This window comes from Pezoporus wallicus, unplaced genomic scaffold, assembly GCF_028554395.1.
Source record: "Pezoporus wallicus isolate ANWC-B61680 ecotype Strahan unplaced genomic scaffold, APGP_CSIRO_Pwel_v1 contig_8542, whole genome shotgun sequence".
NCBI classification, from domain to species: Eukaryota; Metazoa; Chordata; class Aves; order Psittaciformes; family Psittacidae; genus Pezoporus; species Pezoporus wallicus.
Window position 1 is genome coordinate 3,651,570 of NW_026640148.1, and position 14,688 is coordinate 3,666,257.

General features: G+C 40.9%; 1 protein-coding gene across 3 annotated transcripts in view; it reads left to right on the forward strand.

Moving 5' to 3' along the window:
• Positions 1-4,255: 4,255 nt before the first annotated feature.
• ARHGEF3 (Rho guanine nucleotide exchange factor 3) overlaps positions 4,256-14,688 on the forward strand; it is a 120,888-nt gene continuing 110,455 nt past the window's right edge. For 2 of the 3 annotated variants that reach the window (XM_057417656.1, XM_057417657.1), the window contains exon 1: positions 4,256-4,445. In XM_057417656.1, coding sequence (XP_057273639.1) covers positions 4,369-4,445 — 77 coding nt within the window. In that variant the 5' untranslated portion in view covers positions 4,256-4,368. Of the gene's footprint in view, positions 4,446-10,617; positions 10,633-14,688 lie in introns of those variants that run through there. The other variant, XM_057417658.1, reaches the window with a different exon arrangement.

The window sequence follows — 14,688 nt, forward strand, 5'->3', positions numbered from 1 at the left end:
AGCATGTGTAGTTAGCTATAATTGTTTAATATAATCGTTAATAGACATAATAGTTACAATAGTAAATATCAGTGAAAGAATAAATTAACATCTGGAGAATTTTCTTAATAAAAATACTTCCTTTTTAAGGGATGGGAGCTGTAACATTCAAGGCTGATTTACCACAAAAATCAAACTACCTTTTTTCCAGACTCTGCTGGTAGGTTCAGAGACCTTGACAATAGATGGAAGATTGAACTAACATGAGCAAGTGTATGGAATGCTGTCCTGTTGGGCTGCTGATTTAGTTGGAATTCTAACTATTCAGTTGGTACTGGTGTGCAAAAAGATGTACTTGAAGAGAGGCAGTCTTGATGATGGTACATGTCAGGTAAACTTACAATAGTCTTCTGAATTGGTAGCTTTGTCCAGAGGGGAAGTATACACCTGTGGTTTTACCTACTTGTAAATGCTGCAACACGTACAGAACATATACGTGCTCTCTGTGCAAATTCTGTATTAATCCTGTGACTGTAAATCAACATCGAAGTGCTCACATAATTTGCTCTGAGTTTCTTTAATAGCCAACCATGTTTATTATGAGATTTTACTGCATCAGAAATATGTGGCTACTGATAATAATACTGGACTTTCCTAGGGAATATAACATTTCTTACTAATAGACCTGGACCTAAGATTATACAAAGAGCCTGGGAGACTGATACCATTTTTCCCATACCAGAGTACAGCAACCTTTGGAGGCTACGCTGCCTTTCATTGTAATACTGACTAATGCCAACAACTGCAGACCAAAAGTTCTTTTGTTACCTTTGATAGTACACTGAATATACAGATCAAACCTAAAAATAGAAGTCACCTCTTTCATGGTTGAGAAAATGTTATTTCCGACCCAATTAAAAAAGATTAAACTTGGCTGAAGACTGGATGCCTAGCGCAGCCACTGGGAAAATGAAACACTTGGAGAATAAACTTGCTTATTTTTTACATAGTTACCAAACTAAACTGTCGTTCAAAGTTCCCAGAAGGATTCTACATTGAGGAAATGAGTGGCAAGAATATTTTCAGGGCAGATAGCTACTGCCTGGTGGAAGAAATCTACAGTACAAACTGTGGAGCAATAATCACGGTATGAAAGTCTTTCACTTATATTTTCTAAACCTTTTATGAATGCTGTGGCCACACCCTTTTTACTTATGCTTTCTATCTCGATGATTCAACTCATTTCAGTGGGACTGGTTACGAAATCAGATACTAACAATGTGAGTGGGACATACATCAGAGGCATTGTTTGGTGTGTCGTAAGTCAGGGGTTTTTCCTCAGTGCACAGCTGAGGATATAAAGGACATAAGCAAGTGTTATTATCCTCATTTTACATGAGAAACGGATAGGAATTAGATAAGAAGAAATGGATCCTCTTCAGAAATGAGGCTGGTGTCAGCTGAAGACAAAGCAGGGGTTTGTGTCCTAATCTTGAGCCATATTGGTGCTTCTTTAAAGAATCTGTGACCAGTTGGTGTGTTTGGTTAGAGATCTTACTACTGGAGCCTTTACCATTGCAATAACTGATGTGATGGAATGATCCACAGGGCGCTGTTCTACACTCCAGAGGTCTGTGGCAACAATGAAGCAAGTCAGCTTTTGGTGGAGCATGGTAGGAAACAGGGCAGCACAGCAAGAACTACAGGGGAGGTAAGAGGTAGGTTAGATTAGGGGCTGACATTAAGTGATGTGTTTTATGTCTTCTACAGCATCTGAAGTGTGAGGTACCTTTTTGACAGACTCTGCAGTCTCATAGCACTCCTAGGTGCTGCTTACATTGCTTGACGTGAACCTGGTGTGCAAGAATTACTCCTTTATAATTTTGATGAAAATCAGGAGTGATTTCATTGCTGTCAGTTACATCACACTTATTTCAAAATTAAAAGCGACAACAGAATTAGACCTACTTGTCTGTAGCAACGCCTAATGTAGGGGATGGACCCATAAAAGTCATTAGTCATCAACAGAAAGGAAACTGCTCTTTATTGTAGCTTTTGCAAACATGCCCAAGTGTGATTTTGGTGCTAGGAAGGAAACCACCGTCTCTTTGCAGAATAGTTGTTGGTCAACACTGAGGGTGGAGCAAGAATAATCATTACAGTGAATCAGGAAAACGGGACATGTTCTTATTTCTTTATTTCTTATTTCTATTTGCTTAGGCTACCTTCGACCTGACAAGTGCAGGTACAGGCATTTGAATATTCTTGCTCTTACCCTTAAATTGGCTTGTTAAAACTTTAAGTATAACTCAGATATCACTGTATTTTAAGAAAACCTTTTGTACTGAAGGAGTAATATATTTAACACTTGCATTCTGTATTTTGCATAGTAAAGAAACTGTCGTGCTTATTAAGATTTAAAAGTGCTGAACAAACAGTATTTGCAAGTTGTGTTGTATAGTTTATCATCTTAAAAATCAGGAATTACAAGTTAGATTGTAATTTACTTTTTAGTAAAGTGTGAAATCTCCCCGGACAACAGTTTTAGTTGATGTGGTTCAGCAGATTCCAGTATGTTGCCGAATTAGAGAATTTACATCAATTTTTTATCCCCTGTGCAAGTAAGCCAGTGGAAATTTTGAGGATGCATAAAATAGACTAAAAGTTAAAGGTCTCTAAACAGAGCATCTCTTCCATTTCCTGATACTGAATGCCAACCAAAGCTTTAAAACAGGGGACTAGAAGTGTTAGTTGCCTTTACAGGCACAGTAAGCCCTGGATAAAAAAATGGCAGCACTTGCTGTCTATTGCGGCTATGCTTTTGTAATAGGCATCACTTCAGTGGTACAACCAATGTGGGAAGGGGATGTCTGTTTCCCAGTTTTCCGGGCAGCAGCTATGATGAAGCCTCTATGTTTTAGAAATCCATTAGAAATTATCAGACCTGAGCAACCTCAAAGATTCCCCCATTCTGCTAATTATATTGATACTCCTGGGAGCCCAGGTTTTGCCTGTAACATAGTGTTGATTAAAACATAAATTCCTGTGTATAACTTTGCCAGAGGGCTAGAAAAGTGCCAGCTCCCCACATACCTGTCTAATCTATGTGAATTGCTGCTTTAGGAGCGGTAAAGAAATAGTTGTAAAATTGTGACATCTTGATAGGTATTTTCTAGTTGAATTGTCCCTAGTTTAAAAAGAATTATTTCACCTTAAGAACCAGGTTCTTTAAAGAAACATTTATACGTGAATTTAATTCCAGAGTGTTTTCATACTGTGTAAAGTGGAGTTCAGAGATTACTTTAGTATCCCAGACTGGAAAATTTAAGACATTTACTTAAAGAGGAAGAAGGTCTGATGTTCTCATGTCTATATAGCATTTCTAGCCTCAGCAATTTGAAACAACAGAAAGATTAAATCTTGCTGCAGGATCTTAGGTTTGAAATGGAAACCCAAACCATAGCTGCGAAACACAATTCGTTATTCTTTTTCAAAGTATTTCTGGTGTCTGGGTTACAGAAGGTGGCAGGCTACTTTCCACCTTTGTTTTCTATTGGCTGTTTTATGTTGACAATACTGCTACTGCCAAAGCCTTCCCATCTACATTTGAATTTGCTTGTGTTAAGTGATGCGATTGTTAGTATTTATTATTACACTGAACTAGTGCCTATAGGCTGTGGTCATAGAAAATAAGATTATCTTTACTGAGCACAGTACAAACGCACACCAGAAGATAGTCCCTCACCTAAAGAGCTCATAATCTACTTGTTTTCATCCTCACAGCCGATGTATATTTTCTTTTGATCAATAAGGCTCCCTAGTGTGTTTCCGTACTTCTTTCCTCTAGAACAGCCGTGCCTATTAGCATCTTGTCACTGCTTTCCCCAGCTTGTTGACCGAATGGGACCGGCTTCTGGTTTCTTGCTGACTCTGAGGTTCTCAGCGTAGAACAGGTACCTTCTTCTGGTCGGGCTCCCCGCCTTCGCCGTTTGCACTCTTAACGTTGCGGTGGGAACTGAGCTTCCAGAGCGGCACAAGAGGTGCAAAGCTCGCGGCCGCGCCATAGGGCACGGGGCAGCGTGCCGGTGTTCTTGCTCACCTCCGGTGTCCCGGGGAGGTGAAGCCCGGAGCCCTGGGAAAAGGCGGCCGCCGGTGGGTGTCAGCTGGCTGAGGTGCGGAGCTAGGAAAGGACCCACAGGAGCGGAAGGGAGCGAGGAAGAGGCGAGAAGCATAAAAGCGTTGGGACAGTAGAGCGGGAAGGGCGGAGCGCGGGCGGGGCCCCCACGTCTCCGCCCTCCGCCTGCCCTGACAGCAGCCGGGCTGGCTCTGGAGACCCCTGCGCCGCGGCCGCTAACGGCTCCCGCCGCCTTTTCTCGTCCCTGTTGGCGGATGCCCCCGGGTGCTCGCCGGGGCGGCAGCTGCCGGAGCCGCATGCCGGGAGCCGAAGAGGAGCAGGCGAGTGCACGGTAAGGTGCTGTCTCCTGTGCCGGGGCTCTCTTTGGGGCAGGGGGCTGCTGGTCAGAGCTGGAGGAGCCCGGCTCCCCCGGGGCAGCTGGAGGCGGCAATGGTGGGGCTGGTCACAGTGGTTGCGTTGTGCCTCCGGGAGTCCCGCTGCCCCTTACGGGACTCGCAGCGCGACTGCTGCTTCTGTTAGAGGAAGGTCTCCCGGCAGCCCTGGGTACGTGTGTGTGAGCGGGGGGGGGTCGGAGCACTCTCCTGCTGTCTCCTCACGGCATCGCCGCCCTCCTCGCCCCTCTCTGGCGGTGCCCGGTTCCTCACCGTCGGGGTTGTGCCGGGGTCGGCCTGGAGCGAGGCGGACGCGAGCCGCCTCCTCAGGGACCCCTGGGCGCCGCAGCCCAGTGAGGGGCGTGAGGCGGCGGGCGCTGACCCGCTCCCCTCGGCGCTCAGCAGCTGCAGTTTGTGTTGATTTACTCTTTAAAGAACTTTTTGCGCTCGCCGAGGGTTTTGCACGGTGTCGGTTCAGATGTAAAAGCCCGCGGAGGAAAGGCCGAAGTTCCAGGTGCCGGTTGCCTCCTTAGCAAACCACCCCTAGTTCTCAGCCGTTGCTTCCCTCAGCGCAGCCTCCACCTCGGCGGGAGGAGGAGGGAGGTCTGTGGGCGAGAGAAAGTGGGAAAAACAAACAGCGAGCGTAATTCCCGGCTCTTGTGGAGGTGGTCATGGCACACCCGAACCGGCTGTGAGGGGACACGGCAGTAATAGCACGGCATGGGTCAGCGACGGGGCTTAAACAGTTAATGCTGGTGAGGGCCCCTGTAGGTAAGGTAGCTGTAGAGCTGTAAGGTGGCTACAGGGCTGGTGTTGTACCGGTCATCTTAGTGGTGGGATGGGCGGTGACCAGAATTTATGGTTTTCTGAGGGACTGCTTACATTAATGCAGGAAATCCAGCTTTGGTAGTCAGGATCTTAGTTTTTCTGTGTAATTCTTAAGTGTTGTGCATATGTGAACGTTCATTTGTATAGTTTCTGTGTGTGCATACATACATTAATATAATTTATTAATATTCAAGGCCAGGTTTGACTGGGCTTTGAGCAATCTGGTCTGGTGGAAGGTGTTCCTGCTCATTGAGGGGGGATTGGAACTGAATGATCCTTAAGGTCCCTTTCAACACAAACTATTCTGTGATTCTGTCATAATTTATAGTTGAATGTTATCCTTTAGTACCTCACATGCTACATTTTCATAGTGGAAGGGCAGAGAAAATTCCTTCCTTGTCAGACACTTGTTACAGGATTAGTTTGGTTGCATACCCAGCTCTGCAGCATGTACAGAGGTCTGCTGCCAAGTGCAGCAAGTCATGAGGCAGATGCTGTATCTACAGAGTTTGAGTTCAGAATAGGAGAAGCCATGGAATTTGGAAAGAAACAGAGTTAAAACATTTACTGCAGAACAGTAAGTTTTGCAGAGTGTAAGCAGGGGAGCGTGTGAGATGGAGCTGCCCCAGCGTACATGAAGAGAATGCCAGGAACATCTTTGGTTTGTCATTTAGCGGATTTAGTCCTTCTATGTAATTTTTCTTTTTTATGTAGATTTGCAGCCTGCTCTCAGTAAATATTTATTGCACAGTTTTAGTAAATAAAATACCGTATTGTTCTGAACAGCAGTCCTGTTTAAATTTGTCATCAGAATTGTGCATATCAGTCAGCAGTGTGACAAGGCCTCGTGACCTATGAAGACACTGTAACATTCAGCATTGCTCCTGCACATTTTCTCAGACCTCTGCTCTGTTCTGAATAGTGCACTTCTTCTCAGGACTGCTTTTGTGTAGACAGTTGTTCTGGCGTGATTCCAAGCTGTGGGAGTCTTACATGCGCATGATTTGGAGGTGTATTATGTGGAGCTTCCAGCAAGTGGCCAGTGAGACCACATGCCCTTAAACAAAAATCTGTTTGCTTTGCTGCTCATGAATTGAAGTGAGTGGTACTTGATTCTGCTTGGGAGTTTGTATGTAATGTCTTAATACTTACTCGGGAGCTAGTTTTCTCTATGCTAAGTCTTTTGCTTTAGATGCCAAAGAAAATGAAACTGACCTCTTAATTCTGTTTATGCTAGAGGTTTATTTGTATGTTTGCAGTATTTTAGGTTTTTGAATAGTCTCTTTTGATGAAATACTAATTTTTCTTAGTATATTATTGTGAAAGCATCTGTTCACTGCTATAAATGCATTTAGAATCATTTTGGAGTACTTTGTGCATATTACATTCCAGACACCTTGAGTTAAGTGTGATGTGCATTTTGAAAGGGTTGCATTTGTTAAGAGTTGCTGTTTTGCTCCTGTGTAATATGAAGGGAAACTGACAAATAAGCTTAGTGGAAGACTAGAAGACTTGGGCTGCTGTAAATCATAGAATCATAGAATGGTTTGGGTTGGAAAGGACCTCTAAGATCATGTAGTTCCAACCCCCTTCTCATACTATTGATTTATTTTGTTTAACTTGGTCTCTTAATGTTTAATTAAATCAGGCAATCCTATATATTTGGTAATTAAATCTTGGGGCTGTAAGTATTGCAAAGTTATGTAGGCTTTAAAGGTAAATAGTAGTACTTACAGGTAAATAGGTAAATCTAGTACTTTATAGATAAATTCTAATATGTGACTTGGGAAAAGCCTGAGCAGAGCAGCACTCCATTAGAATAAAAGATGGAAACAGATGAAAATACTTGAACTTGCTGGGCAAAGAGAAGTGTTGAAATTTTCATGTTTGCATCTGTACTTGACTGGCTGGGAAAAAGGTTATCTCCACATGTTTAAAGTTTTCTAGGTCCTATAAAAGTCCCTTTGTTTTTTAAACCAAATTGTGCCTCTCAACTTGTGAGGGCATGTAGCAGATTTCAGTTGTCCGAGTCATATGAAATCTGGAGTAAACAAATGGTCTTGCACAAGTCTCTAAGAACATGTAGAACTACTGTAGAGTAGTTGGTAAATAACTGGAAACTAAAGGACTCGGTAAATACGCTCCAGTGTTGTGTGATTAACAAACACTTCGTGCTTTGTAGTAACTGCAAAGTAACTACTCTGAAACAAATAGTTATACAGCATGTAATTGTGCTGGCCTCCATCTCCACCTGCAACATAAAGGATGTAAAGCAAAAACCCCAAAACCTGTTTTCCCATCTAGTGTCAAGCAGGGTTGAACATGAAGTGAAATGCTGTCAGTGACTGAGATGTAAACAATGATTAACTTGCAGGTGCTCAGCCTTACAGAATCCAGCTGAAGTGGTTAGATGCTAATGGGATCAGGCTGTTAATAGCTAAACACAAGGGCACATGTGTATGCATATTTATTTACTTCTTCCTAATCACATGCTGATGAGTAGTCTGAGGATTTCAAATCTGAGTGAGCATGCTGCCATAGGTACATGAGATATGTTAAAGTAATATGTGTCTTATACAGACCACTGCTGAGGGTGGTACTTGAAGGTATGGCCAGTAGTGAAATCCAGCAATCCTGTCTCCAAAAAATTGTTTAAATTGGACAAGAAGCAGATTTTACAATAAAACTTTTTTCTTCTTTTCATGTTAAATCATTATATATAAAACCAGAAATGCTAACATTATGTGACTAGAAATGTGCCCTATACTGTTACTGATTACCCCTCTCCCCCCTTTCCTTTCTATATAAGCTTAATTACCCTCACAGCCTTGCAGTTCCCCTCATAACTCTGCAGGTGTAATCAATGTATGATACAGGTTGTATTCCAAAAGGCTTATTGGCTTTTATACCACTGAAGCTTGCATAAACTTGGAAAGTTGGCAGGATTTATCTGACCTTCTGTTGTTGCTGTAGAGCAAAACCAGCTGCTTTGCTGGTATCATCTCTCAAACATTTTAGTTGTTAAATAGAAGTACAGCTTTTGTTAGTTTATTTTAAATGTTTCAGCATTTTTCCACAATAGATTTTTGGGACTATAACTAGGAGAAGAGTATGTCCATTACATTGTCTGTACTGTATCGGGAATCCTACTGATTTAAAATATTACAGTGTGTCTGGCTGGCATTCCCTCAGAAGGTTCTGTCTGGACCGTCACCTTTCTCCTGAAGACAGCAACCAGCTATTTGGATAGTGTGTGTTTTTGGGGGTGGCTGACTGCTTCTGCTTGTCCATGGCCTTAACTGGTGCATGCAGATAGTGGGTGGTTGGGAGAGGTCTGAGGCGCAGATGAATTGCAGTACAGCACTTATAGTCCCTATGTTTGTATTGACATAGGCTGTGGTGAGGATATCCCAAACCTGGGACCCCTCTGTATGTAGTGAGGTTCTTATGTGAGTGTAGGGAAAGTATTTTAAGGCTCACAGAAATAAATGCTGTCAAAATTAGCATTTGTTGGTGCTCCACAGATAACTCACTAATATCCTAGAACAAATTCTCTCAAGCAAGTCAGTTACTGTGGACAGGTGAACTCGCTAACTTTCCCATGCAGGTTTAGATTCTGACTGTTTAGCAATTGAAGGTGGCAAATTGTAAAGACTAAGAAGACAATTTTGGGACATTTCACCTTTTTGTCTGCTGTTCAAATCTATTAAATAACCAAATTATTAAATAAGCAAACTTCAATGACTTATTAAACTGAGCGGCAATTGTGAATGAAATAGTCATTATTATTAAAGTAGTAGGCTGAACAGATCATTTTAGTGTTAAGGACAGAATATGTTTCCAAGCTGTGGGAGTCTTACGTGCACCTGATTTAGAGGTATATTATGTGGAGCTGCTTCCAGCAAGTGGCCAGTGAGACTACATGCCCTTAAACAAAAATCTGATTGCTTTGCTATTCATGAACTGAAGTAGGTGATACCTGATTCTGGTTCCAGGTAGATAAAATTTTGAACCTGCTACCATCCCTGGCAGTGATGATTCTAGTAAAGGGGAAAGTGGGTTGTGTTTGTCTCAGCTGTGGTGGCATTTCTCTTGATTTCTGTTTATTCTTAATTTTATTTTTATTTTCCTTGTTGAGGATAAACCCCTTTATTGTAAGGGAGTTAGGAATGTGTTGAAAGGAAGAGAATATTAAGTGCTAACAAAGTGCTAGTTTCAGAAAATAAATAAATAAATAAATTGTCCCTTATGTTGGTTCAGCTCTGTTTATCCCTTCTAATATTCTTTACAGAAGTCACACATAGTTCTGGAACTGGTTTTCCCTTAGATATAATTTAGATTTATAAAAAATAAAATCATGGCAGAAATCTTTGTGTTTGTCACAACTTTTGTATAAGAAAGTGCTGGCTTTCAGATTGAGAACTTTTGAGGAGGATAGAGTTAAGTGAGTCTCAGAAATTGCTAGCTGTATGAGTCACTAAATTGGGAACATAAATACTCATAATCTTTGGAAGGAACCTCTTAACATTGTTTTGCTGCATAGTGTCAACTGCAAAACAATACAGTATGTTTAGATTAGAAGGAGTTGTATTTGCATTTGAAATCATAGTTTATGAAAACAATCAGATAACTTTTTGCCCCTTTTTTTCTTGATGGCTGACTAAAGGCTAGCACCAAGTCTGCAGTAGAAGCTAGATTATTGCACTGTTGTGTTTTGTTTGCTGGCTTTGCTGATAAGAAATAAAAATTTGGAGAGGGGGAAGGAGCAGTGAAATGGCCAGTGCTGAAGAATTCTTTTGGCCTGCTGATAGAGTGGATAGGTTATTTTGTTTACTGTCTGATGCTGAAGCCAGATGCTTGAAATAGGAATATCTGGATCCTTTGGTGCAGAGAGAAACAGATTTGTCTCAGAACGACGCAAGTAATTTTAACAACACTGCCAAAAAAATGTATTTCCTTTGACTAGGGTATAGTACTTGGTTTTCTGTGCATTCTGCTTAAACAGTATGTTTAATTTTTTTGTGCGCACCTTCTGCATTAGAAACCTTCTGTTTAAAATGTTCTGTTCAGCTCTTTGCTAGTGTTTCATAATGCTAGATTTTTCCTTAATCAGATAAAAGATTTAGTTGTGTTTATTACTGAGACACAGAGTACTGAAACGTTAGATTCTCTTTTTTTTTTTTTTAATGGATATGGCAATCAACTACCATTCCTAAAAGCACAAAAACATGCCCTATTTCCCCCTTCACCACTAAAGTTTCTGAGTTGAAACCACTAGAAGAGTCAAAGCTGCCAATAACTGCAGATTACACAGTGCAGGTGAGTCCTTGTTGCTCTCAATCTCAGTGATGTCAAGTATTATATAATGCCCTGATATGCAGGGTAGACTAAACCAGCAGTCTCAGTTCTGTCATAAATCTTTATTTTTCACAGCAATAACCAGCTCAGAAAAATCTGTATTTGTATTCTGGGGATAAAACACGTACATGTTCCTGCATGTGGTTTCTCTGATGCTGGTGTCTTACTGTACAAACATATTTGAACAGTGCTGAAAGATGTCTTGAATTATGACCACAACCTCTGTTTGATGCTGGTAAACTTCTCCATGTGCTTCCATCAAGGTGATTGAAGATAAATTGTAATATTGTCTTCCTTTGTTTCTTTTGGTGTTTTCTAGGGAAAAGAGCAAAGTCTTGGTAAACTAAAGAACTGTTCCTGTTGAGCACAGTGTCTCATAGTAGGCTGTATTTTTCCAGCATGGAGCACTATTCCATGTCAGTCCTCTCGCTTCAACCTGATGTGTATATGGCTGGAGACACTGTCTTGCAGTCTATAGCAAGTGTGTGTATGGGAGAAGGAGCCAAACATGGCACGCTCCGTCATGTTGGAGTGCTCTGATGGAATCATCAAATATGGAGTGAGATGTGCAGTGCCTGTGGCTCTCTGAGCTACTTCCTCCAAGTATCTTCATATATACACTTGTATAAAGTACCTATATAAAACTTTTATGTGCTTCTTAAGAGGACAGAAGATGACTATTTTTAATGATATGCCTCAAGGACAGGAATAAAAACCCTTTCAAAAACAGGTATTTAAAAAGGTCTTCCAAAATATAATTCTTCAGTGCATCAGATGCATTTTTAAAGACTTTAAGAGAGTAAGTAATGGTATGCCACATGTTCATTGAGGTCAAAACTCACTTGAAATAACCACAGTGTGTGTGAAACAATGTGCATGGTATGCTAGGCTTGGGTTGAAGTGATTATGCAGTGTGGAGTTTCTCAGCACTGCTTGCTACTTGGAGTTGTAGTCAGGAGAAATATTCTTTGAGAGCTTCTTCAGTTTTAACTCTGATTTCACTGAGGTATGCTTTAGTGGCATGGAGGTGTTTGGCAGCTGCAGTATCTGAAAGCCTCCAAAAAACAATTTTGATGAGGAATTGGTTTTGCTTTTTGTTGTTACACAATTTAATAATGAGGCTTGTTTTAAATCTGTCCTTCAACAAACTGTTAGCCTAAGGCAGTTGCTGGTTAGGAGCTCAGCGCTATCAAAATGTGAGATACTATGCGCTTACTAACTGTATGTGGAAATGGGACTTTTCAGAAAGCAATGCAAGAGTAAATATATTTGCTCACTGGAAATGACAGGCTTTTCTGCATCTAGTAGGCAAATAGAAAATCACCTCTAAAATTACAGATGTTGCGATGTGTGTTGCTAATTAGTGACCTGTTGCTCAGGTTTTGTAAACACAAAGACTTGTGCTTGGGAGAATGATGGTGTGTAACCCTCCTTATTTGTTTTCTATTAGATGCACATTACTGCAGTGATTCTACTGCCTTCTTCTTTTATTAAAAGGAATAATAGTTTATGCATTGAGGGGGCCTTACGGTCCAATAAAGCTTTTTTCACCGTTGTTTTATCAACCAACTATAACGAGATACTATGTCAACAATGCAAAGTATTTTGGTGAAGGTAAGGAGCTGTGGGAACGTGATTTATCAGAAGATAACTGGTTATTTTTACTTTAACTGTAGTGAACAGCTGCTGAATGATATGTGACTTTTTTTTTTTTTTAACTACCGCTACTGGGAATATCTCATTTGCCTAGAGATACAAATAGGGAGTGGAGGGAAAGGCACCAAAAAAGATTTCTAGCCTGAGGATCAAAATGTATCTACCCTTTTTAACACAGGCAGGAAAAAGAGAGAGAAAGAAGGTGGGCTTTATGTAGGGAATATGATTTTAAAAAGATGGGCTAATACTTCCCCATATCTCCTGGATATAAATCACATCCTGGTTTGAGCCCATGGAGTGTCATGGCTTCAACACTTTTCTTAAGTCGCCTAATTTTTTTCTGTTCAAATGATCCTGTAATGCTGGTCTGTACGAGCGTTCAGAGGCTTGCGTACTGTGTTATAGTAGATCCTTTTTCCCCCCTTGATTTTTGTCCATTTAAGAGCAATTGCAGCACTTCTGGAACCAAATCAAAATGGATAAAATACACTTAAATATAACAGTTTTCAGTTCCTGAGCTTGTGCTTACCATTGCTGGGGTTTTCTCTGCCTGTATAATGTGTAATAATCAACTCTAAGGCAGCTGAACTGATAATGCATCAGATAATCCAAGTTAATTTTAATGAAAGCATAAAAATGAATTTCTTTATAACTTTGAGGTATGTGCTTCCTGCTGGGTACTCTAGTATTAAACAATCTGTGCTTGCTCATAGAAGACTAAGTAGACTAAATTTCAGATGTCTGCGGAACCAGCAAGGATGTTTCTTCAAGGCTGTGCCCTCAATAAGATAGTGACAATAGCGTTAAACGTAGCTGCTATAAATAAAGTCTTTGACATTGTTTTCCTATGTTTTTGTTCTGGAATTGCCTTTTGCCCACTTCCTCCTATTACAGCACAGCACGATCTCTAGGACACCACCTAATGAAAGTGCATGCTCCTTATCTGGAACAGTCAAGGTTGAGTGTGCAAGCAGAGGATGAGGGACAGAATACATCTGAAGCAGAGTCTCTTAAATAAATATTCATTGACTTGCCTTAGCATCTGCCTTCAAGTTATTAAGAGGGTAGCTGAGAGATTTATTTCCCTCCTTCAAGTTTCATCAGGTATAGTGCCTATGCCATAAAGTTCAAGTCCAAACAAGAACTGGATGGTAATGCAGAAAAAGGCACCTGTGAATAGCATATTTTTTTCTGAAAGTTCTTCCTTTGCTTCTTGAATTTAATGTAATTTTCTAAGATGTTAATATTGCTGGTGGCAGATATCTGTGGATACCGGGGAATAGTGTTAATATTCTGGTTGAATAAACTCAAAACCAGTATATTAGAAACAAAATCTTACTTTGCCAGTTTTAGCTTTAATTTTGTGTGGTTCACCTTGAATATAAACATTATTTTTTGGAGATCAGTAGTCTTTCAATAACACTTCTACCCACAACAGAACAATTCAGTTTTATTTTGGATCTCCTGAAGCAGTTCGTATTCACTAGAAATTCTTCCACAAAATATTCTTAATGCTTGAAAAAAGGTATCCCCTTCTGCATCTTAAAATAGAGAAGTATTTATTTTAAGAATAGTTATTTATTCTGAAGAAGGAGTCTAAGAGCAGTCTGTGGGCCAACAGTGAGTCAGGCTAGAATCTATAGGCGTAGAAGTTTTCATTGAAATTACTTGAAAGTAATTTCAAGTGCAGTGGTAGTATTTGGTATCCGTGGCTTTGGAAAGTGTAGCTGGAGACCAATTTTCCACGTGTCATGTAGAAATGAAAAAATTCACAGTATTTTGACAAGGCCATAAAACTTGTCAGTGATGTGGGGCTCAGCTGTTTAATTACCTGTTGCTTCTGGTAAAGTGAATTAGGACCTGTGTAGACCTGTTGTCAAGAATAAGATGACAAAAGTATCCCTGATGATGTTCCAGAAGTTAGTCTGACTCATTGCTGGGCAGCCTCTGCAGTATGAATGAGAAGCGCTGCTGGATGGCAGTGCTGAATGGACACTTGGTTGCAAAGCTTTAACAGTCTCTTCCACCTTGACAGACAATAAGGAGATAAGGAGGAGTATGATTTGAAAGACTGGCTAATGTAGCAAAAATAATTCAAGATGCTACAGGACATGATCCTACAGCTGACGGGGATTCTGTGATGGGTATTGCTGGAGCATTGGTCTGGGAAATTTGAGGGATGCTTGGGACAGGCTGCCCAGGGAGGTTGTGGAGTCTCCTTACCTGGAGACATTCGAAACCCGCCTGGACACATTCCTGTGCAACACTATCTAGGTGTTCCTGCTCCGGCAGGGGGATTGGACTAGATGATCTTTCGAGGTCCCTTCCAATCTCTAGCATACTGTGATACTGTGACTCCCT